General features: G+C 40.1%; 1 protein-coding gene across 1 annotated transcript; it reads right to left on the bottom strand.

Moving 5' to 3' along the window:
• Nucleotides 1–1,205: 1,205 nt before the first annotated feature.
• Nucleotides 1,206–18,627, bottom strand: SLC39A12 (solute carrier family 39 member 12). The gene is given in 12 exon segments (XM_035129852.3): nucleotides 1,206–1,402; nucleotides 1,862–2,014; nucleotides 3,454–3,544; nucleotides 8,983–9,006; nucleotides 9,008–9,099; nucleotides 9,102–9,128; nucleotides 10,740–10,904; nucleotides 12,897–13,104; nucleotides 14,632–14,702; nucleotides 14,705–14,820; nucleotides 14,822–14,898; nucleotides 18,026–18,627. Coding segments are annotated over 12 exon segments (1,503 nt in total). The 5' UTR covers nucleotides 18,308–18,627.
• Between the last annotated feature and the right edge of the window lie 6,554 nt (nucleotides 18,628–25,181).

Genomic DNA, 25,181 nt, shown 5'->3' with positions numbered 1-25,181 from the left:
TTAAAAAGTAAGGTTAGGCAAGGTGATGAAAATGATTTAGAATTTGCTAACTATAAATGTGTTAAAGAACCACAGGGAGGGAAGCCCGAGGAGGTCCCATTAAATCATGTGAGATGATATGAGAATTATTACTATATATGTTTTTCTTTTTCTTTTCTTTTTTTACTCTATGTGTTTATCTTTTCTTTTTTCTTATGTATTGTTGTTATTTTTCTGAAAACACTAATAAAAAATATTATATAAAAAAAAATCAAGTACTTCAGTGAGGGCTGGGACAGTTGTGCACCCAATTATATCATTGGTGTCTCATTTGACTCATGATTGGGCTTAGAATAAACTACTAAACTACTATAAACTACAGGATGGTAAAGATCGAACCTGGGAACATTCATGTTCTGTTACTGAGCTATTGCTTTCCCACCCTGTGTACTGGAAAATACTTTATTCTGCCAAATTGCTTACAAATTAAAAAGCAGGAACTGTGATTTTCATCACTAATTTGATACTAGTCATAGCTTATTTTGAAGAGTCATGGGAACTGTGATTATCATTTATCGCACACCTTTCCGCTAAGGAGCTCAAGTTGCCATAGGTTGTTCTTCCACTCAGATGTAATGCACATTCAGTTCAACCAGACCTTTCTTGGTAAGCACGTATATGGTTGAAGCCTAAAACTATACACACTATACACACTAATCATATACACACACTTCCTTGGAAATGTCCCAAGGAACTCATTTGTGGTTAGTAGCCTTCGTAGAAAGCTGCAGGATTGTACTGCGCAGTTAGCAGACCTCTTCAGGCACTAACAATGAATGCTTAATTGCCACATGAAGAGCAGCTGCATTATGGAAACAAGCTCATTAGCTCCCGTCCTCTGTTACCATGCTTGCCACTTATCATGAGTTGGAATAATAATAAGAAGAAGAAGAAGAAGAAGAAGAAGAAGAAGTACCCCATCCATCTGACTGGGTTGCCCCAGCCACTCTGGGCAGCATCTAACATATAGTTAGACATAATAAAACATTAAACATTAAAAAGCTTCCCCATACAAGGCTGCTTTCAGATTATATAGGTTATATATTTACTCATCTCCTTGACATCTCATTCCTTCTTTCCTATCATAAGATCAATGTGATCCTGATTTCTGCACTGAAAACAATCAAACAATGCTTGTGATCCAAATATCCATTACTGCCATCAGCCTACAAGAGTCCTGCCCATGTACAAGGTGAGAAGGTTAGAAAGAATATAGTAAGAAGCAAGAGGGAGAACCAGCCTAATAGTAATCCAAGGTTCTGTAGCAGAAACATCAACCAGGGCCTCTGTGTCTGGATGTGAGTCATTTCAGGAAGCTAAAAAAAGAATGAGGCAGCAGTAAGAGAGCCAAATATATTAATATCTGGGACTGGATGGGCAGGCTGAGTCTTATGGGAAACATGACAAACTTCATTAGTAAAGACTTTTAAACCCAAGGTTTCTAAATATAAGATTCAAATCTGTAGTAAGCTTGGAACATAGTTTTCTACGTCATGAAATGAGAAATATAGTTCAGTTCTGAGATTTCAGCTCTTACGCCATCACTATTACTGGAAGTTTACATGAATAGGGTTTTTAAAGGAATCCTTCCAAGAAAAGACTGTTTGATAAACGCTTTCCTTATAGCAGAAAGTCCTACTTTGGTTGGAAGTGGGTTTGTTGCACAAGAGCTGCAAATCAACTTTAATTGTGCAACCTACATTTGCTGTTATATAATTGAATCCTACCCGAAATTAGCAGTAGTCCGGAAGCATCCAGAGACTTGATGCAATAGTACAGCACCATATTTATGAGCTAAGCTATCCAACTGTTGGACGCTGACAGAAAGTCAGTGTGGTGTAGTAATTAATGCAAGGATCTTTTGATATTGAAAGGCCAATGTAAAGTCCTATGAAAGCAGTTAGAGCACTTAAGAAGTTCATTAAAATGGCAATCTTTGAAGAAAGACCTGTACTTAACAGTACTGCAAAATCTCCTGGGGAGAGGAAGAGAGAGACATAAAATATTAATTAGCCAATAAAAGGCTGGTACTGTTTCACAGTAGTGGCGACAATTAAGATGGACCTTTCCATGCAAAATGTTACACCATTTCCATATGTGACATTGCAGTCACCTTTCCCTTATATTCTTTATGTCAGGCATCCCCAAACTTCGGCCCTCCAGATGTTTTGGCCTACAACTCCCATGATCCCTAGCTATGAGGACCAGTGGTCAGGGATGATGGGAATTGTAGTCCAAAACATCTGGAGGGCCGAAGTTTGGGGATGCCTGCTTTATGTGAATGCCTGAACATTTTTTATGCAGGAGAATGGGGGCCGGGGGGAGAGCAAGTATACGTTCTGGCCCAAGAAGGTTTTATATTTGCATAATAGCGCAAACCTAAATGCACTTACAAAGGAGTATGCCCTCTTGTTACTTCTGAGTAAATGTGCATATAATGTGCTGTAATTTGTTCTTCAATAACTACATAGACAGGGATATCAGTTCCTAGTGTTCCAGCCTGGCTCGCTCACAAAAGTTAATGTGTGAATTCCCAATCTTTCTCACTTGGAAATGTGATGCAGAATCATATTACTAAATCCCACATGATCTACAGGTCCTTGTTAAGAAGTGATTCGTGTTGGGAATTAGAAGCTTAGGCCCCAGTTTTGATCTTGCACATTGGTTTTTAAAGGTCATCTGAAATATCACCTATAGCAGGCATGGGGAACTGGATCTTGCCAGTGGGGCAAATCTTATCTCCCTCACTTTCCGGGGTTCAGCGTTGATTGTTCGACCTATCAATCACACAAGTAACAAGTCTCTAACTCACCAGGGGTTTTAGACCCACCCATTGGCTACCCTCACCTGGTTCAGAACCTACCTCCCCTAAGCTTTCTGGGAGTTCTTCACACTTGGTAACATTGGCAGGCTTGCTAGATTTCTTTGCCAACTTACTGACTAAACCTAGATGTCAACTTGTACATCCATTTTAAAAAACATGAAAAGCACATTAGAGCATAGAACAAGAGTACTGCAAAAATAAAAGATTCTCTTTGCCACTTTAAGCTTGAAAATGGCTACACACATTAGCTAGGTCAAAATCTTAGAATGCCACACCTGAGGCTGTTCTACTAAGATAGAAATAGATATAGATATAGATGTAGATATAAATATATGTATATGTAATGGCTGTGATAAAGGACAGAACTAAATGGCCTTAACATTTTGTACTTTGGCATTCAGGGGTGATGGGGCTGCTGAGCACCATAATAAGCCCAGACTAGATGGAAAACAATTTGTTTTCCATGACTTTACTGTATTTGCTAAAGATAGACCATGGAGAAGCAGGCAGAAATAACTGTTACCATTGACTAGTACTGCAATATTAAGCAAAAGCCATTCAGCTGATGGTACTGTATTCCATATACATACTTACTATGGGTAGCTGCTTATAATAGTAAAATAAGTGCTTATAGACGTACCCTGTATATAGATGGCTACTGCTTGTAATCAGTTTCTTAAGCTGGAAAAAGTGACAGTATGCCAAGTATGCTTAATGCATGTCCTAAATTAAAGTGGGGAAACAAGTGGTTGTTGCCTTACATGGAAACCAAATACAAAATAATAAGAACAAAGCAAGGACATTGGAGAAGAAGAGGTACCAAAGAGAGTGAGAAGAAAAAGATATATAAGGATAGAACACTGAGCTTCTGCAGGAAAAAACTCATAAAGTTTTTTAAAGCTGATTAATATGTATAGTTGCAAATTTAGATCCATTTTCAGAAGGAATCCAGACTGTAAGTGATTTTTTTTAAGAAGGTGAAGGGTTAGGGCTTAGGTAAAATATTCAGTGCTTGGACCTGTAATAATCCATTGGGGGATTTATATCTCACTCCTGGCTGCTGGAAAGGAGGTTCTAGTGTAAAAATCCACATCTGAATAAGAAAGTGGTGTTACACAAGTCCTTAAAGGAATCATTTGTTGCAGTCTTGAGATGCTCTACTTGTGCAACCATTCTACTTCTAATGCAATAACTCTTGGGTCACTTCTAGATGACCTGTTTATTGAGCTTTTGTTTATGGAGAGATTAGATAATGTTGATTGTTTATTGAGCATTCATTCTGATTTGTTAGCAGGGTGGTTAGCTAATGCTTCAAAGCAAGTGCAATCTCAAGCTTCCCAGTGCATTTTCCTGTCACTTTCCTTTTTGCAAAAAAAAAGTCCAATGGGGGGGGGGAGAGAGGTTTGTTGAGGTTGACCAAATCAACTATAAACGTGCAGTCTAAATTTAAAACTTAAAAATAGCCATTTTTTGGAAGCACCCTTAGAAGTTGTAGCTATGTATACTCTGTCAACCTTAAACTGGGCCATAGCATTGCTCTTCAGCTACTAGAAATGCAAAAATTGGAAGCCTTTCCTGTCAAAACTGCAAATGAGAGCAAAAAATCACATATCTATTTCTTTGATGCAGAGAGAGATGATGAGATAAAGGAGGACACTTTCTTAGAATTATCCCGATTGCGGGCACAATTAGATTGAAGCAAATTACTGTTCTGTTCTGTTACCTAATATATGTTTTATATTATTAGAGTATGATGATTGAACAGCACAGGAACAGCCAAAGATGGATTAAGATAATAGCATGGAAACTAGCTCTGAAGAAAAGACAGCATTATGCCACCCCTGAAATGGATAGCAAGTCCTAAATGCCAGGGGAAGGAGACTGCTAAGGATCCTACCAGAGCATTTAGGGGTCATGTTTTGAAATTTCCTAGATTAAAGGAAACTGAAATGTATCATTACGAAATGAAGTTGTATACCTATTTGTTTCCATCTGGGCTAAATGAAGTTAACATGGGGATGGGTGAATCTGTCAATTTCAGTTTCTTATTTTTCCAATCTTAATTTCTCCAAATTTCCACATCAGTTTATGGTTTTAAAAAAATATATCCTTTTGAAAATTCATCAGATTTTTTGGTGTAAATTTCTCCTAATGTACACATTTTTGCAATGTAATTTCCCCTAATATAATTCATTTTCGTATATTATCTTCAGTAATATGTGTACATTTTGGTACATATTACTTGGTGGGAGAACGGAATTAAAGCTATGGTTTTCCCAGTAGTGATGTATGGAAGAGAGAGCTGGACCATAAAGAAGGCTGATCGCCGAAGAATTGATGCTTTTGAATTATGGTGCTGGAGGAGACTCTTGAGAGTCCCATGGACTGCAATAAGATCAAACCTATCCATTCTTAAGGAAATCAGCCCCAAGTGCTCACTGGAAGGACAGAAGCTGAGGCTCCAATATTTTGACCACTTCATGAGAAGAGAAGATTCCCTGGAAAAGACCCTGATGTTGGGAAAGATGGAGGGCACTAGGAGAAGGGGACGACAGAGGACAAGATGGTTGGACAGTGTTCTCGAAGCTACAAACGTGAGTTTGACCAAACTGTGGGAGGCAGTGGAAGACAGGAGTGCCTGGCGTGCTATGGTCCACCGGGTCACGAAGAGTCGGAAACGACTAAACTACTACTACTACTACTACTACTACTACTACTACTAAAGGACATAGCTGCCAAGTTTTCCCTTTTCTCGCGAGGAAGCCTATTCAGCATAAGGGAAAATCCCTTTAAAAAAGGGATAACTTGGCAGCTATGCTAAAGGATGGTTCTGTTTTGGTTCACATAGTGTTTTTGAAAGTATGAATTAGATCCCTTTAAGTGGGAACTGAATCAAATTTCTCTTCCATCCCTAGTTTCACATTAATTCATTAATGTGCTCCATTAGTTCAAAGACTCTTAGAGCAGCTCAGAGTTTTTAAATGACTCTCAGAACAAAACATAAAGCACAATAAATAGGTAAAAGCAGTTGCAGTGGTACAATCAATAGAAATACATACACCTTTATGGATAAAAATACTGAAAAATATGATGTGTATCTGGCTCCTTCTACAAGGTTTAAGGTATTACATGACAGAGATATGTTGTGTGTGTGGCAGGGGGAGGTTCTCTTAACCCAAATTTTAAGCATCCCTCATTAAGATTGCAATCCGATCCATGGGAGAAAGTTCCATTGTATGCATGCATACATTTGTGCTGTAGGATGGCAATCCTGAATCGCTAGGATTCATTTTTACCTCTGAGTCAAAATATAGCTTTGATTCCTGGATCAAAATTTTGTAATGAGAATTGAGAGTTGTGAAATTAAATTATTATTTTTTCTTTTTAAATGATCAAAATTTAAGTCCTTGAGGTTCCACAAAAAACTTATGGTATCAAGGCATCACAGGGTGGGATGAAAAACGGCAGTTGGTTTATTTTAAGTGACAAAAATATTGGTGGGGAGATATGCTCTATAAGCCCCTAATACCCATAATTTAAGGGGAAATGTCATTTTATAGCCATGATGGGTAGCATAGAATGTGATTATGTAGTATGGAAAGAGAACTGAACCCCTGGATGGTTAAGTCCAGTCAAAGGCGACCATGGGGTTGCGGCGCTCATCTTGCTTTGAGGCCGAGGCAGCTGACATTCGTCCACAGACAGCTTTCCTGGTCACATGGCCAGCATGACTAAACCGTTTCTAGCGCAGTAGAACACCATGACAGAAACCAGAGCGAACAAAATCACTGTTTACCTTCCCACCACAGTGGTACCTATTTATCTACTTGCACTGGCGTGCTTTCAAACTGCTAACCGCAAAACCCCCAAACTCCAAACCACATAAATCACTGGCCCCCTCTCCTGAATCAGCCTCCAGTCCCCCTGCCTTTGTCACACGCTCGTCAGAGCCCTACCAGTCCCTGACAGCAATAGTTTGGTTGATCATGGGCTTGTCCGCATGGTTACATGTGTATTCGAAACTGCTTGTGTCTCTATCTAATTAGCAGCATTCATATCAGGCTGGTGGGTGGGCAGGTGGGCATCCAAGGCTTGTGAAGAAACAGCAGCCCAGGCCAGTGAGTGAGCAGCCAGGAAATTGGGTAGCCCAGGCTACCAAGTGGAGGTTTTACTAGATCTAAGGGGAGGGGAGAGGTGGTAGTTTTGGGCAAGGTTTAAAGGAAGGTTGGTAGCTTTGAAGAAGGAGTACAGGGATGGGGGTGTCTTTGTCAAGGAGTAAGAAGGTTGGGGATTCCTGTGGCAAGGTATGAAGGGAGGAGTGGGTGGCTTTGGTGAGAAGGTTAAGTGGAGTTGACAAATAAAGCAAGCAGGGATGCAACCCCCATTTCTTGATAAAGTTTTACACATATTAATGGTAGTTTATTTTACTAAATTAGTTTGAAATCATTAGGGTTGCAATCGTGTACACAAAAGCTTGGGATTAAGCCCCACTGAAGTCAGAAGGACTTACTTCCATGTTTTCCTCTACTGCAGCCCTCCAGATGTTTTGAGAGTACAATTCCCATCATCCCTGACCACAGGTCCTGCTAGCTAAGGATCATGGGAGTTGTAGGCCAAAAACATCTGGAGGGCCGAGGTTGAGGAAGCCTGTTGTAGACATACATATAATTGCACTGTAGGCCAATTTGGTTTGTGATCATTACCCTGATGGCGTGCTTTAGAAGATTTGGCAGAGAAAATTCATTTTTCTTTGTACACTTTCCTTTTGGTGTATTTCCAGTTGTTGAAGATAAAACTATGTCCTAGTTCATCATCAACAATCCATTTAATACATGGGACAGGTTTTATCTCTTGCTCCTCCTTGCCTCTAAGGAATATACTTGCATTGTTACATTGCAGAATTCTTGGAGGCACTCACTAATTACAGGAAATGTTTTAATGTCAACATATTCCGATTCTATATTTAAAAAATTAAGGGCAATGTTTAAAAATAACTTAAGGGATTTGCAATCCTTAAACATCCTGGCTGAGTTAATAAATGTTAAGTATGGGTTGTAGTGACTGATGTACCTACACTTTGTCTTAACTTGTGGTAATGTTACCAGCAATACATAGAGATAGAATTGCCATTTCAAATGCTTAATGACAAGTACGGTACTGTAATACTCTTATAATCCAGAGAACCAGGAGTGAATTAGTATCAGTGTGATTCCATGAACTCTTGTGGAACTGGTAGTGGAAGATGTGTCCCGTAATGCAGCAGCATGATAATCTGAAGATTGCATTACTGTATAAGAAAAATGATAAATATCGGGAGTGTGATATAAACAAGTGAGCCGTATCAAGTGGGAAGTTCACATGTACCCCTCACATGTTTTGAAAAAATGGGATAGTCTACACTTCCTGCCACCTATAGCAGCAATGCTTCTCTTTCAGATTCAACTATTTGGATGGCATAGAGCAGGCATCCCCAAATTGCAACCCTCCAGATGTTTGGGCCTACAACTCCCATGATCCCTAGCTAACAGGACCAGTGGTCAGGGATGATGGGGATTGTAGTCCAAAACATCTGGAGGGTTGAAGTTTGGGGATGCCTGGCATAGAGAAAGGCTTTCCACCCATGCTGATTTATGTGGAGAGTTCCTCCACATGGGGAGAGACTCTGGCTCAATTAACAGTGGAGGTAGGACTATTCCACATTGCTGTACAGTTCCTTTCACATTCATTTACCATATTTCATATATTTGTATACTGCTTAATACTTAAAATCACCTCTAAATGGTTTAGAAAACAAAAAAATACAACATAACAATAAAACTGAGAAATCAAAATACAATATTAAACAAAAGTATGATACAATGTAATAAAGCAATAACATCCCGAAAACAAAAACCTACCAGCATATTTTGAAACATCTTTAAAGTCAGGGCTCCCCTCTCTCTTCAGTCTCCCTCTTACCAAGTAACAACCTGACTCACAAAATACCACAAATCACACCCAAATTCTGCCTTACATCTAGACAAATCATAAAATACTGAAGTGCAGTGTGTGTGTGTAGAATGTGTTTATTTGGGGAAGGAATCAGCAGGAATTGGAACTTAAGGAAATAGAAATTTTACATCTCCAGAAAGAGTTCCTACAGCTTAACCCCACAAATAGCTGTAAAATGAGGGTGTAACATTCTTGACAGGAATTAAATAGAATGAGAGTTGTGCTAAACATAGATCCAATTGTCATAAAACTGCAAGAGTGCTATAGTCATATTCTATAGAAGAAAAGATGAAAGCAATGCTAAAAATAATTCTTGCATTTCTGTTGTTAAATTAACTTGAAAGCTCAGCTTTTGAAATCTAATTGTCAAATAAAGAAAAAGGCAAAGAAGCACTTCATTAGGTGAAAGTAAGCTCCATGAATTTCAACAGCTTTCCCATTAAATAGGATTTCTGCCTGACCCAGGTTACAAACCATAGGTCAGAGCTCATATATGCTGGGAGGAATAGGCAAGACTGTGATGTAAGGCAGATGAAACAAAGCACAGCAAAGCAAAGCAAAGCAGAGATGCTGAACAAATGAGCAGGTCATCCTGCAGCAGGCAAAGTAAAATTGGGAAAAGAGGATCAAGTGAATCTGAAGATTATATATAAAAAAATTCCTTCCAGTAGCACCTTAGAGACCAATTAAGTTTGTTATTGGTATGAGCTTTCGTGTGCATGCATACTTCTTCAGATACACAGATTGTATGTTAAAGGAGCCCTGACCATTAGGTCCAGTCGTGACCGACTCTGGGGTTGCGCGCTCATCTCCCATTATTGGCTGAGGGAGCCGGCGTATAGCTTCCAGGTCATGTGGCCAGCATGACAAAGCCGCTTCTGGCAAACCAGAGCAGCACATGGAAACGCCGTTTACCTTCCCGCTGTAGCGGTTCCTATTTATCTACTTGCATTTTGACGTGCTTTCGAACTGCTAGTTTGGCAGGAGCTGGGACCAAGCAACGGGAGCTCACCCCGTCACAGGGATTCGAACCGCCGACCTTCTGAGCAGCAAGCCCTAGGCTCAGTGGTTTAACCACAGCGCCACCTGGGTCCCACGCAGATTGTATGTTAGCTATGCCTAATGGAAGACAATACACTGAACCACTGTGGAGGCAAATGTAATGCTTGATTATATTTAGGTCTTACTAGCAGAGAAACGGTAATATAACCAGTACTTTTGTTATCCTTATGCTAATTCAAAACATTAAAAAATAGTATATGCAATCATTGTGCTGTTAAATAGATAGTGAGAAATGAGACAAGGTGGAGGATGGATAAAAAAACCATACCACTTTTTTATTCTTGAAAAATAACATATTGTATCAAAATAAATAAAAAATTGTCCAGTAGCACCTTAGAGACCAACTAAGTTTGTTCTGGGTATAAGCTTTCGTGTGCATGCACACTTCTTCAGATACTTTTCGTGCATGCACATGGAAGCTTACACCCAGAACAAACTTAGTTGGTCTCTAAGGTGCTACTGGACAATTTTTTAAATTTTTATTTATTTATTTTGACTGCATCACACCAACACGGCTACCTACCTGAGTATTGTATCAAAGTATTGACTTTCAGGAAAGGGTTTCCCAAGTTTGGGTCTCCAGCTGGTTTTGCACTACAGTTCCCATCATCCATGACCACTGGTCTTGCTAGTTAGGGATGATGGGAGTTGTAGTCCAAAAAGTGCTGGAGACCCAAGTTTGGAAAACCCTCCTAGTGTATAGCCTATTGTTGGAAGCAATAATAATGCTACATTAGAGGAGCCACGGAATGCAACACTGACTTTTTACCTCACATTGAATTTATGACACTTTGCTGTCATATATCATTCCAACATAACGTACTTTCAAGAGGTGTCGCTAGAGATTTTGTTTGTTTGAATTCCATAAGCTTGCAAGAACAGCATAGTAACTGTTGAATGATTGCTGGGCTCATTAATGTGAAATGTTCCTTAGAAACTGATGTAAGACCGCAATGAAAAAATATATCCACAAGCTCATTTGCAGAGAAGAAGACGGTAGGCAGTTACCAAATACAAAATACAGAACCACAAGGCAACAATAATAGATATACAGTTCTTTAAAAAAAGCATTGGAGCATGAAATTTATAGACATGGACCTGCATCCAGACTGTTTGAAGGTAGGACCACTGCCATCAGTTGGTCTGAAGCAAAAAAAAGGATGGGTAGTGCTACTGTTTGTGAATGGGTGTCAAGCTTGACTTCTATCTGCAGTGGCCATCAGTCATGTTTACCTGCTGAAAATGCACTGCCCCAGCCTAAAGGATCAATAAAATCTATAGTCTTCATCCTACTCAGACTGCAGATCTATAAAATCTGTATAACTATCAATATATATTATGGATGGATGGTATTACTCAGACTATAGATCTATGGTCCAATTGTATCCATAGTTTTTTTAGTTCTATAGGTTGGAAAAGTGTGCTTTGAATATGGCAGGTGGGAGTGACTCCCATTCAAAAGTGTCTTGGTCCCTTGGCTAGCACTGAAACAGCTCTGGAAGTCTGATGGATAGTGGGAGTGGGGCAATCTGAGAGTGTTGCTACGCTACAGTACATGAGATGCTTTCAGCGTGTGAAGTCCCATAGGACAGACAAAGAAAAACTCATCTTCCTAATGTCTTGTGTTGCTAAAAGCTGCATTGTACCTTGCAAACATAGTTATTCAGAGCCATTGCAAACAGAAATGGCACACTTAAATTGTGCTGAATTTGGATAGGGTTGTAGCTCAGTGGTAGATATCTGCCTTGCAAATGACCCCAGATTGAAATCCTGGAGGCCTGCTGCCAGTCAGTATAGACCAGGCATCCCCAAACTTTGGCCCTCCAGATGTTTTGGACTACAATCCCCATCATCCCTGACCACTGGTCCTGTTAGTTAGGGATCATGGGAGTTGTAGGCCAAAACATCTGGGGGGCCAAAGTTTGGGGGTGCCTGGGGTAGACACACTGAGCTTGATGGACCAATGGTCTGTTTTGATATAAAGCAGCTTCCTATGTTCCAGTACTGGTGGCAACCATTTTAGGTGCACCCAATTGACATACGATCAATGTCAAAGAGGGCAGAACGGGGATATAATGGAGTAGGGTGTGGTTATGTGCACTCTGCCGATGTGCACAGGTAATTTGTTGCATGAGGGGAAATCTTATTTACTATTTGACAAGGGAAAACACAGGAGGGCTTTCAGAGCTCCTTACTGTTTAGAGAACTCTACTTACATGTTTTTCTTTAACATCACTGAGATTTTTCCTTTCTTGAGATTAACATTTTAATTCTAATTAATATAATGGCTTTTATTTTATCAACTATTTTCTTGACAGTTGATGGCCTAATTGTATGGCATTTTATCTGAAGAAAGAAAATTTTGTTTCTTAAATTAATTAGCAGTAGCAAAAACTGGTACCATTTGTTACTAGTGACAAATAATGTTTTTTTTATGTCAGTGTGAAAAACAGAAGATAAAATTTAGTAACAGAATGAAATATATCACTCTCAGCAATTACTTTCTCAAAGGAAGATGCTCATGTCATTAATGAGGCAATTAAGAGAAACAAGAATAAAGGGTGATTAGAAAAAAATGGCTCTCTCTAAAGATGCTTTCAGAATTACTAGTCAACCTAGAAACCATGTAAATCTTGTTATTTGTCTTATTCCTGCCAATTTAATCCCATAGATAAGCCAGTTTGATTTTCACCCTGGCTACAGTTTATCTGGTTTGAGGGTATGATTCTATGAGTGTTAAACAAGGCACCCCCAAACTTCAGCCCTCCAGATGTTTTGGACTACAATTCCCATCATCCCTGACCACTGGTCCTGTTAGCTAGGGATCATGGGAGTTGTAGGCCAAAACATCTGGAAGGTCGCAGTTTGGGGATGCCTGGGTTAAACTATAGTACAGAGAGGAGGCTCTCCAGATTACAAACTCCAATTCTCATCAGCCCCAGCCAAAGATATGAGAGCAAAGATATATTTGGAAATCTACCTGTTATATGGAGTTCATTAATACTGTTTGAAGAATGGAGACCATATTGCATAAAGAATTATGGTGAAGGTAAACGTGTTTTAGTCAGGCAGATTCCATGCAGGGCCAACCTGAGAATGGCAGCGCCCAGCCAGGGAATGGTACTTTCATCAGCACCACTGCTGTCCAGGACAGCAGCTTCCCTTTCCAGGACACTTATGTGTACACACTGAAAACAGGAGAGAATTGGATGAATATTTTTTATGCATTATTTATCAAGAGATTCCTTTACCACCAAAATGGTCGTAGGATGTTTAAAAGAAGAAAATATACAAACATACGGTAACATTTAATTAACTTAATCACCCTGTAGTGCAAATAATGATTCAAAAGACACATGAGAACATTTTCATAGATGGGGCTTAAAGTTGTCTCCTGACTGAGAGAATTTTGCAAGAAGCATTCAAGTTGAACTATTAAAATGGATTAAAGTGCTGTGCTGCCCTAGCACAACAAATCCAGTTGTGTTTTTTTTTAACAAACCAACAAACCAGACTTACTGCTGTTCGCAAAATGACAAGGAAATGCACTTAGAAGTGTGGAATGAATGAATGATTAGTGGGAAGGTATATAAACACCATGCAAAGAAATCAGGATGAATGCTCAATGAAGACCAGATAGTCTAATTTCTACGTAAGCTTTGTGCAAGAAAACCAAAATGAATGCTCAATAAATGGGTCATCTGCAGGAGTATCAGTCTACAATGCAAAAGTACAAACTATGTTTGTTAGAAGTAGTGATGAACACAGAGTTTAGAATTCAGAAGGTTGGAGTACAAATTCTTGCAGGTACAAATGAATGCGGCCTCTCTACTGTTGCAACTGCTGTATCTGCTGCCCTTTCAAGATGGCTACAATGAGAAAGCTTGCTAGCTGCTGCAACATCCATTAAATAGTATCATTGTGGGCACCCAGACATTGGGGAAACTGCATTTTACTGGTGGTGGTGGGTGGTGGTGGAATGAGGCTTGGGGCTGTTGTTCAACAGCAACATATATTAATTCTAGCAGCCAGTTTAATAATCCTGCTTCTTGTTTTGTGATGATCACATGCAATCTAAAGGAACCTGCAAATTGGCCTTTAAATTCAATGTTTAATCAAGGAGAATGGGACGTTCCCCATTACTGTATATAAAAGAATGCTATTTTTACTCACTTTAGATACTGAGCAATTCGCAAACATTTTCTCATTCATATATAAAACAGATTACCGTAACTAGCAGAGGGTTGAGCCATAGAACTCTAGCCTCAGGAAAATATATTTTGAATACATTTCCAACTACAGTATTGCTGTGGCGGTTTTGCCCCATCCTGACAGACATAAAATAGATGAGGTTTTTCTGGAAAATAATACAAGGTTTGGCCAGCATTCTAAATTTCCAGTTCCTGCCCACTTTTGCCACTGCTTTTCATCTACATACAGTTGAAAAGCTCATTGATAAAGCTGATAAGCAAATTTCATTTTCTATGAACTTTATTGCTTTGTGTTGATTTCATGTTTCACCATATCCTTCAAGTTTGGGCAGCACTGTCTACTCAAATGTGTTCATTGATTTTAATTAAAAATAAGTGGTGGTGTTAAGAAAAAAAGGTAATACCTTTTGTAACTGCCATTGTACTTTGGGCATGAGTGCGTACCAGCTAGCTAAAAGAATCTACTCATCATTTTACCTGTGCATTCCTTCAATTTACTTTTACCTGGTATTCAGATATTTTTAAATGTTTCCTTATTGCTTCCACTACATCTTCAGTTTCATTACAAGAGAAAAGTCTTCATTGCTTCTTCAATTGACCATACTAGTTAGGTAAAATTTATAATCTTGGCTCCTCTGACTAAACATTGATGGACAGATGTCTCTTTGATGAGTAATATAATAAAGAAGAATTTTTTTGGAAGACATCTTCACTAAAATAGCCTACTAAATCTCCTCCAGCCATTAATATCAAAGTGTCTGGTTCAAGGCACTGTGAATAAGAAAAAAAAAACACATAAAATTTAAAACACGGCTCAGCAGCAAACCTCAATTAATATTAGACAGGGTACACATTACTGTCTTCAGGTCTTGAATGTTACCCGCAAGTTTGGCAAGTCTGGATGAGCCAACAGAGGTAAACTCCAAAAGAAAGACTCCAAGTTTTCTAATTTGTTAGCACACTATTCATCAGTGGTTGGTGTCCATTGGGACTTATAAGAGCTGAGGGCAAGGAGACCAACAGTAGGTGGAGCCAAAGTCAATGATAGGCAGGGCCAACTAATTCTTGTTTTGTCACCATCATGCTCCCTACTGAGTTCTACAGGGACAAAGCTGAAGCTGAGGAAGATGGCAGCAACTAATCATAAATAATCATAAATAAAAAGGCAGGTTGGCTGAGAGCAGAACAAGGTTGCTGGAGCAAGTTGTAGGGCTGCCATATGTCCAGATTTTTCCAGACATTACGGGGATTTCAAAGGTGAAATTAATGTATGGGAAGAATTTCTTAGACAAGTCAACAGCTTTTTCGGTGTCCTGGTTTTCACTTTTTGAAATATGGCAATCCTACCCATTTGCCCTTATGGATCAGCCTCCACTGCTCTTCATCAGATCTCTTTGCTGTGCCTAAAAAGAAAAACTCATTAAAAGAAGTTGCCTTTTATCAAGTCCTTTTAACTCAGTATTGCCCACTCTGGCTGAAAGTAGCTCTTCATGGACTCAGGCACCATTTTCTTATACCATCTTCTCCTTGATCTTTAAATGAAAAACAAACACATAAAATTGGACCCAGGGACCTACCACATGCAAAGTACGTGCAAATGCAATTATGATTCATCGCTTCTTCATTTTCTCCCTTCCCAGAAGGGAACAACTGGTTATTACCCCTGATGAAGAATATACCATACTCAAAATGCATTTAGCAGTTTGGAGAGGTTCTGTAAACAGAAGCAATTTGTTCAAGCACCTCTTAAAGTTTATCTTTGTTTGTTGGGCTGAATATTGGTGCTGACCTCCTTCCTTTCCTCTCCTTAGACTTTGCCCCAGTTACTCTTGTACCTGCTTTTTCCCACCACAGCTACCACTTCCTGGCTACTACTGTTTTAGGAGCCATGGTGGTAGGTTATGATGCAGGGTTCTGGAAGTAGCATCAGTAGTGAGGTAGAAGAACTGTGTGGTGAGTTCTTTCTTTATTGTTGTATTTTGGGAGTTAATATCTAATGCATAAGCAGCAGAAGAAGAATTTGCCGAAAGCCATCTGATAAACTTCATAGCTGTGTTGGAATATGAACCTGTGTTTCCCACCTGCTCCTCAGCCACATCCAGTGGTGCCAACTTGAATAAAATAGGAGGGGTAAGCCCCACCCTGCACAATCAATCACCCTGCACAAATGCACACTATTTGAATGGCAATACCCATCAACTTGGGGGGGGCAGGCCCCTCAAATATTTTATTGGGGGAGCGAAGATCCCTTGGCCCCTAGGAGATGGCTCCTATGGCCACACCCCTTGCCACATCTAAATGCTCTAGACCAGGCATCCCCAAACTTTGGCCCTCCAGATGTTTTGGACTACAGTTTCCATCATCCCTGACTACTGGTCCTGTTAACTAGGGATCATGGGAGTTGTAGGACAAAACATCTGGAGGGCCGCAGTTTGGGGATGCCAGCTCTAGACCAGCAGTAGGGAATCTTAGTTCTGGGGGCCATATGCAGCCCTTCAGAATTCTGTGTCTGGCCCTTGGGACTCTCCTTAGGCCATGCCCCTTCTCAGCCACATATTTAATGCCTCCTTACTCTAAACACTGTCTTACATTGGTTTTAAAAAAGTCTAAAAACAGGTGTCATACCCTCCAAAATCTGACAGACAGAAAGGACATGCTTGTAATAGGCAGTATACTCTAAGGGCCCAACTAGATGAGATCCTATTCATCCAGTTACCATTTGTGTGAATGACATTTTAAAAGTCTGATAATCTGAATCATTGGCACATTACCAACATTTTGAACTTCAGGCTTGCAGGAAATGGCAAATGGATCTAAGATCATTTTGGCTATATATTTAGCTCTGCAAAATAAAATAGCTTAGGAAGTTCCAGAGAACCATTTTAGTGTTTGTGAACCCCTTTCTAGTGTCTATGTAAGTGTTACAGTTGAAGCAGAAAAAACTAAATGGTAACAAATAAATGTACACATGTACCTGAAGAATATAGGAGCTCTACCTCTCTTTCAAATCAGAACCAGTGAAGGCGGTGAAGGTCCTGTGTGAGTGCCTGGAGGCGGTTGGAGGATGGATGGTGGCTAACAGATTGAGGTTGAATCCTGACAAGACAGAAGTACTGTTTGTGGGGGACAGGAGGCGGGCAGGTGTGGAGGATTCCCTGGTTCTGAATGGGGTAACTGTGCCCCTGAAGGACCAGGTGCACAGCCTGGGAGTCATTTTGGACTCACAGCTGTCCATGGAGGCACAGGTCAATTCTGTGTCCAGGGCAGCTGTCTATCAGCTCCATCTGGTACGCAGGCTCAGACCCTACCTGCCTGCAGACTGTCTAGCAAGAGTGGTGCATGCTCTAGTTATCTCCCGCTTGGACTACTACAATGCGCTCTACGTGGGGCTACCCTTGAAGGTGACTCGGAAACTACAACTAATCCAGAATGCGGCAGCTAGACTGGTGACTGGGAGTGGCCGCCGAGACCACATAACACCGGTCTTGAAAAATCTACAGTACGTTTCCGAGCACAATTCAAAGTGTTGGTGCTGACCTTTAAAGCCCTAAATGGCCTCGGTCCAGTATACCTGAAGGAGCGTCTCCACCTCCATCGTTCTGCCCAGACTCTGAGGTCCAGCACCGAGGGCCTTCTGGCAGTTCCCTCGTTGAGAGAAGCCAAGTTGCAGGGAACTAGGCAGAGGGCCTTCTCGGTGGTGGCTTATTATTATTATTATTATTATTATTATTATTATTATTATTATTATTCTGTTGAAAACAACATATAAAATGAATAAATATATAAATAGCAACACAATCCTTCTTTGCTGAGATGAGAAGTGAATCACATGAAAGTGAAGGTGTTGTGCTTATGAAGTTATCCGTACAATTTTCCATTCACCACTTGACTCACTGACCAGATTACAGTCCTCTTGCACCCCCCAAATCCTTTGTGGACATAAAGTTCTCTCCAGTATTTTCTTGATAATTTCTCTTGTTTGGTTCTGGTGGTGTTCACTATAGTTGCTAACTGACATGATACCTAAATCAACTTTCAGATACCTGTGGAAAGAGGCAGAGCTGCTTTCTTCCTTCAGTTCTTTATCAGGCTGCATTCCTGCAGTATTTGGTCCAAATATAAAAGTTAAAGATGCCATCCAAAGAGTGAGACAGGTAGTCAGGAAACCCATTTCCTCCATGTAGCCTGTGTTTGCGTTGGTGATGTTGAATTCTGGTTTGCAGTTCACAGCTTTAAACTTGAAACCTGAAGAATTTATACAATAAAGGGAGGAACCCTTAATTAGAGTGGCTTAATTAGAGTGGATTTATATGGTTGGCTAAGCTGATTTGCAGCGACAAGCTGTTTCTGAACAATGTGGGGGTCTGCAGGGAAGCAGCAGGAAGCTAAGGCGAATGTGGGTAGAATGGTTCAGTAGCATTACACAGTAAAAGGGTGACTCAAATGGATCATTCCTCTCCCCCATCCCCAACAACAACAATAATAAAATCCTTGTAGTAAACTGCTCCATTCTTCATTCATGGTAATGGTAGGCTTCTGTGATAAGGTTATGAAAAGGTTGTACATTTCCCTTTCACTGCATAATATCAGGAGGACTAGGAAAATTAAACAAAGATTGCATATTAGCATAAGAGCTCTGCAAGGGTAAATATGTACCAGTTTCCAGTCACTTCCAGTCACAACAAAGAGCTTGAAGCTATGAGCCACTGAACAAATAGAAAACAGCAGGTTTCTATTTTATCTGTGTTGAAGCACCTCTGCTTTGGTCTACATTTGTGGGAGAATGAGGTGGTATTCTGCACTACACAGCTTCAAATTGTAGGTGTGTGTTCTGGATTTGAATGTTTCTAAATGGGAGAAGGTGAAGAACACTACTCCAGCACTTTGTTGTGCTGGTTTTCTATTCACAAAGGCATAGGGCTGTATTAAAAATGTGATCACCCACCCACAGATTGAGTGGTACAGTCCAGAACACCGCCTCATCATAACTTCTCAGTCACTGCAGTTCTAGTGCTCTGCCTTCCAACAAACACACATAATACTGCAACATCCAGTTTGTTTATGTATTACATTTGTGCCTCACCTTCCCTCCAAGGAGCTCAACGCAGCATACATGAAGTTGCATTGCATCCCAGTTTATCCTCACAACTATCCTTAGCTTAGGCTGTGAGAAAGTTATATGCCCTTGATCATCCAATGAGCTTCGTGACTGAGTGGGGATTTGAATTTGATTCTCCTTGTCATACACACTGTCAGAGGCTGGACTGAGGATGAATGGTGGGAACCATGCCCCCCTCTTCCTGCACCTTCCCAAGAAGAGGAGGACAGTATAGATTTGGAACAGTGGTTTGCAGAGGGTTCAGAGGCTAGAGGGGAGAAGCTGGGAAATATTGGGGAGCAGCAGAAAGCAGCAGCAGCAGCACCACCAGGGGAGAGACAGCTAACATACTCAGTGTCTCTCGAAAGCATTCCTGACCCCCACTCTCCCGGAACAAGGTGTGCCTTGAGAGTGGTAGAACAGAAAACTCAAAGGCAGAAAGCACAGGTCAGTCGGCGCAGGGGTGACGTATAATAGGGGGGACTGATGTGGTGGAACTTTACTTGGAGATATGCCATTAACTAAGAGAGACCGCATTCCTTTGTCTCTCTCTGTGAATATTGAATAAACTACCTGGTAAGAACTCTTTTGTTTTTCCACTTCTTGGTATCCCACTGTGAAGGGATAGGATTCCCTGAAGCCTTGACACTAACCACTACAACACACACTGTACTCACATTGGATTTAAGATTATCTGTATTGGCCTCGGAACCCAAGACAAAGGGAAGACAGTTGTCATGTTGTTTTCATCAAAATAGAACCTGTAAAAACACTTGTACAACACTTATTTAAGATAGTGTGCCATTGCACATATGTAGAATGCCATTGCCTCCTCATTTTTTTATAGAAAAATCAGTTATTCTCTACGCATCTATAGACCGAAGACGAGTTTCCATGTAAGAGGTCCAACAAGTATGATTTCCAAACGAGATTGACTCCACACTTCTTATTTAGCAACTAAGCCATAGAGCATGACATCATTCTTAAAATTCATGCGTTGTTTGTACCTACACACCCACTGCCAAAAACAGACACAAATACTTTTAAAATTTGAGGAAACACCTGCTTCTAGTTGCATGCAATTTTCCTCCCTGTAGAAAAAAACACACCAGTGAACTTTTCATTATCCAAAACCATTCTTTCTCTAAATTTAAAGAACAAAGGATTCTATGGCACCTAACAGACTAACAAATTTATTAAGACATAAGTTTTTATGGACCACAGGCCATTTCATCAGATGCCTGAAGTGCAATCCTGAATTAGCAAGCTTACATACACGTGGTGGTAGTGAAGAATGTAAAAGAGTGAGATTAGAGGGAAATGAAATGTTAAAAAAAAGAAGAAAGCAGACTAACATCACATTTTGATTAAAGTTTTTAATGTTCTCATCATGCTGAAACGAACCTTGCAAATATGTAATTTTATCAAAACATGATTAGAAATGTATGAAGATTTGCTTGTGCCCATGCCAAGAAACTCCTATAGACGTACAATTTATTCTATAACTAATTCCAGATACCGCAAAGGACAGTGCTTTTTTCTGGGGGGGGCAGGGGTACGCATACCCCTAAACATTTTGTGATTTTAAGTTTGACCTCATTGAGGGGCAGTATTTCAATATGAGTAGGAAAATTAGAGTACCCTTAAACAATTTTCTTAAAAGAAAAAAAGCACTTGCAAAGGACATCGCTCATAAAATGTCCTTCATTCCAATACAATATACCTGCTGCATCAAAAGATAAACTTTTGCTTTGAAATAGGAAGTTTGGCCTACTCTAGCCAACAAACACAGCAAGAATGCATGCATCCCTTTACTGGAAGCATCCTCCATACAGCATTCATGCCTGTTATACACAACATCAGACCTGATTTACTGTAAAAGAATATAAAAGAATATTGCAAAATAAAGCAATACTTAGAAGCTATAAAAGTAGAAGCAGCTAATAATGCCTGCCAAAGCACTGCCTGGCGTATAGTCAGATGGGAAATTAACAACTGTGTGGATGTTGAAGAAGGGCTTTTGATGATTAAAAATAGTTTTAGTTTTAGGGTGGCACTGAGAAAGGATTTAGAACCGAAAAAACGTCAGAAGGAAACTCCTATCTTGAATTTTCTCCTCTTACCTTTGCTCTGGGGGATAAAAGGAAGGACTGTGTATCTTTAGCTTTGTGGCCTTTTGAATCCCTCAAAGTATTAAGCTGCTGGGAAGCCCAGTGTTTTTTAAATTCCTTGGCGGTGCTCTGCAAGCCAGAGAGGATTAGTTTATTCCTGCTTTGAAAAGTTTCTGGTTGCTATGGAGAGAGTTGCACTTAAGGTAACAAGGGAGGTGGATAGACATTTTGTACAAGTCCTTCCTGGCAGGTTGCAGAAAGTACATTGTAAAACATAGCTAACTATTTTAAGTGTATATCTTATGCAACTATACCCTAGTTAGTCCAATCAGAAAGCAGGATGCATATCTGCAAAACAATTTATCCTTCAAAAATTAAGTAATTAGGAAGCACTGCTTCTCCTATCTTTAAAATGATATTTTCCTGCAAAAGAAAAAAGTATTGAAAATGTAAATGCTTTCTATTTCATTCACAGAATGTCTAGATTGCAGGCCCTCTTCCGATCCCTAAAGTAAGAATAACTTAAGAAAGAAAGCTCTATATCCATTTTTATTATTTGGGCTCCTTCCAGGTGACCCATTTAGCAAACATTCATCCTGATTTGTTTGCAGGGAGAGTAGATGACATTGGCTATTTATCAAACATTCGTTCCGATTTGCTTGCAGGGAGGTTAGATGTTGTTGGGTCAATGCCAATGTTATCCCACTCTTCTCAGCACATCCCCCCCCCCCAAAAAAATATTTCTTGCAAAAATTATTCCATCTTTTTGGGGAAGCGGGTTGTTCTGCAATACATTCAAATCAATATCTCCTGCCTACTGAGTGGTTCTGTGTTCTCTTTCTACTTTCTGTTATCCTGGCTGTGTGTTTGCTTCTGTAACTGAATGCAAGCTTATGAGCTAACGTTTTTGAACCTTAGCCTACTGGGGATCCAGAAAGATCCTGTATGCTTTTGAACCTCAGTAAATTATTACTGAAGAATTCTACTGCCTGAGTATATATATTTTATTTTGAACTCTGCACAGGATTTGAACCCCATACATCTGCTACTCCCCTACATGGAGACAGGGGGGGTGCTGGATTCTAAATGGAAACATTGCAGACAAGGGCATGCTCTGTGGCTCACATGGATTCTTACTCTCTGCTCAGTGCTGGAGACAGAGCCAAGTAATGGCTAACTTGTATATTTTCAACAAAAAAAGGGGGGTAACAACCATTCGTGTTTCTGTGTCCCAGCAGCCCTTGATGCAGTCTGAAATCTATTTCGCACCCTGGCACAATATACTGTAATTTAATTCAGTCTACATAAAACTTCCCATGTTCCATGTCAAGATAGTTAGATTCTGTAGAATTCCAGGCATTTCCATAATCTCCCTTCTCCCCTCCATTAATGTTATGGTTTTGCTTTACATGTAACATGACTTTGTGATATATTAGTCAGCCCTAATAAAGGCTGTCGGATTTTTCCCCCTATTGGGCCAATCACATGGTTGCCTGTAATTTTTCTAAGCATGAATGCATAGTTTAGTCAAGACAGCCAGTGCTATGTAATGCATAAGAATTCCCTAAATGCAAATATAATCAGAGGGATGCACTCCATCAAAGTCATGCATATGGCTGTTAGCCAGCATTTGGATGGTTGAATCCACAGGTAAGGGCATCTATATCTCATTAGCTCATGACAAGGATTACTTTTGTCAGGGAATGGATGGTGGGAGTGCAACCCTATTGATTTTCCTGGACCTTTCAGCAGCTTTTAATACCAGCTGTCAAGTTCTTCTGGATTAGCTGTCTGAATTGGGACTGAGGCAGGATAGTTTAGTCAAGACAGCCAGTGCTGTCTTACTGAGGCAGGGGAGCAGAGTGTTATGGTGGCTCTAGTCATTCCTGGAGAATCATTTTCAGAAGGTGCCGTTGGCGGATTTCTGTTCCATGTCTCAGCCAGTGGTCTATGGACTGCCTCCTATTCTTCTGGAGATCTGAAGTATCAGCAGTGTGACAACGACACCTATCTCTACCTCTGTTTATGTCTGAGCTGGTCCCAGAGAGGCTGCTGAACTTCTGAATTGATGTCTGGAGGCTGTACTGGGTAAACAACCTGAAACATAATTCCACACATCATATTTTGACTCCCTTCCCCCCTTGAATTTTAAAGGTGCAGCTTATTTGCAGATGTGCCTTATATTCGGGCCAATACGGTAAACACTATGAGTTATTTAGATTTGCTGAGAGTTGATGCTCTCACTGGAGCAAGAGTGAGGGTGATCTTCATCATCATCATCATCATCATCATTTATTATGTATACCCCGCCCATCTGTCTGGGTCTCCCCAACCACTCTGGGGAGCTTCCAACAAAATATTAAAATACAGTAGTCGGTCAAACTTTAAAAGCTTCCCTAAACAGGGCTGCCTTCAGATGTATTCTAAAAGTCTGGTAGTTGTTCTCTTTGACATCTGGTGGGAGGGCGTTCCACATGGCGTGTGTCACTACCGAGAAGGCCGTTTAGGGCTTTAAAGGTCAGCACCAACACTTTGAATTCTTCCTTAGCTCTACATGGGAAAACAGGAATTGGGGGAACTCAGGTGAAGTCTGAATCGAAGTGGAAACATAAACCATGTTGCTTTTTCCACCATTCCACATACCGTTGGCAGAACATTGCTATGAACAAGTCCCGGATTTCTGTATTGCACAGTTATTTCCATCACTGACAGCAGCTAAAAAACATGGGGATGTTAATAATAAGCTTTATTATACTCATTTCTTGGCTAATAGCAGAAATAACTCTATATGTTCCAGCAGTTCAGCATAAGAGTTTAGTTTTATTTACACAGCAGTGTGGGATATTATATTTTAATGATACCCCCTTGGTAATGTGCAGCTTTCTGATAGAGGACCACAATTTACTGAGCAACAGCCACTACTGAACCAGTGAACAACTTAGTAAATGAGCTTTGAGCTGTCTCACAGAGCACAGCAACTGTGAGGAACAAAGGACGAAACCTGCACACTTTAGATTTCCCCTATGCTATCAGTGTGCCATGTGCATATATTCTGTAATTAGATCCATATGAAAGAATCTTATTCACTGTACAAAAAAAGAAGTGGTGGAGGAGTACACGTGGCAAGTCTGCCAGTGCAGAAATTACGACAAAAATAATACCCACATTTCGGAGTAATAAGAGAAGTACCATGTGCCAGTGTATATGTGTAGAACTAGATCAGACAATACTTCTCCCCTAACCTAAGCCATCAGGTGGTCTTCCCATGGAGGCATATTGAATTTGATGGATTCCTGAATGTTCTGGGGAATTTTGCAGAATATAGTCAGATAAAAAAACAACAACACGATTTTCACTGTTGTGCTGTAGAGATCCTGGCAGCTAACAGCATCCATGTCAAAAGCCCCTTTTGGTGAAATGTTGTCATAGAATTTGTCCACATATTTAGTAGGATAACTGAGGAGAAATGTGAATGTGTGTTTTAATAATTTCAGATCTCTCTTGATGAATTTCATTCCAGAATAAAGCATTTTCACCTGAGGGGGGGGGGGAGTACCCATCACCTTTCCCAGCAGTTTGTTGATGTGTTGTAATAATATTTGAAAGGGTGTGTGAGGCTACCAGTGTAGAATTTTTAAGGAACACATGTTGCAGGTACCGATTAGTACGGCTTCAACTTTTATTTAGTTAGTTAGTTAGATTTGTATATCAGCTTTCATCCAAAGATCGCAGAGCAGTTCACAACTTGAAAATACAAAATGAGAACAAAAAACAGTTAATGTAACGAAAACGAAAACAAACCAACCCCCACAACACATTGAAAAGGCCATAGAATGTTAACCAGT

The sequence above is a fragment of the Zootoca vivipara genome, chromosome 11, assembly GCF_965207765.1.
Source record: "Zootoca vivipara chromosome 11, rZooViv2.hap1.1, whole genome shotgun sequence".
In the NCBI taxonomy this organism is placed as follows: domain Eukaryota; kingdom Metazoa; phylum Chordata; class Lepidosauria; order Squamata; family Lacertidae; genus Zootoca; species Zootoca vivipara.
This window is presented reverse-complemented; position numbering and strand designations above follow the sequence as displayed.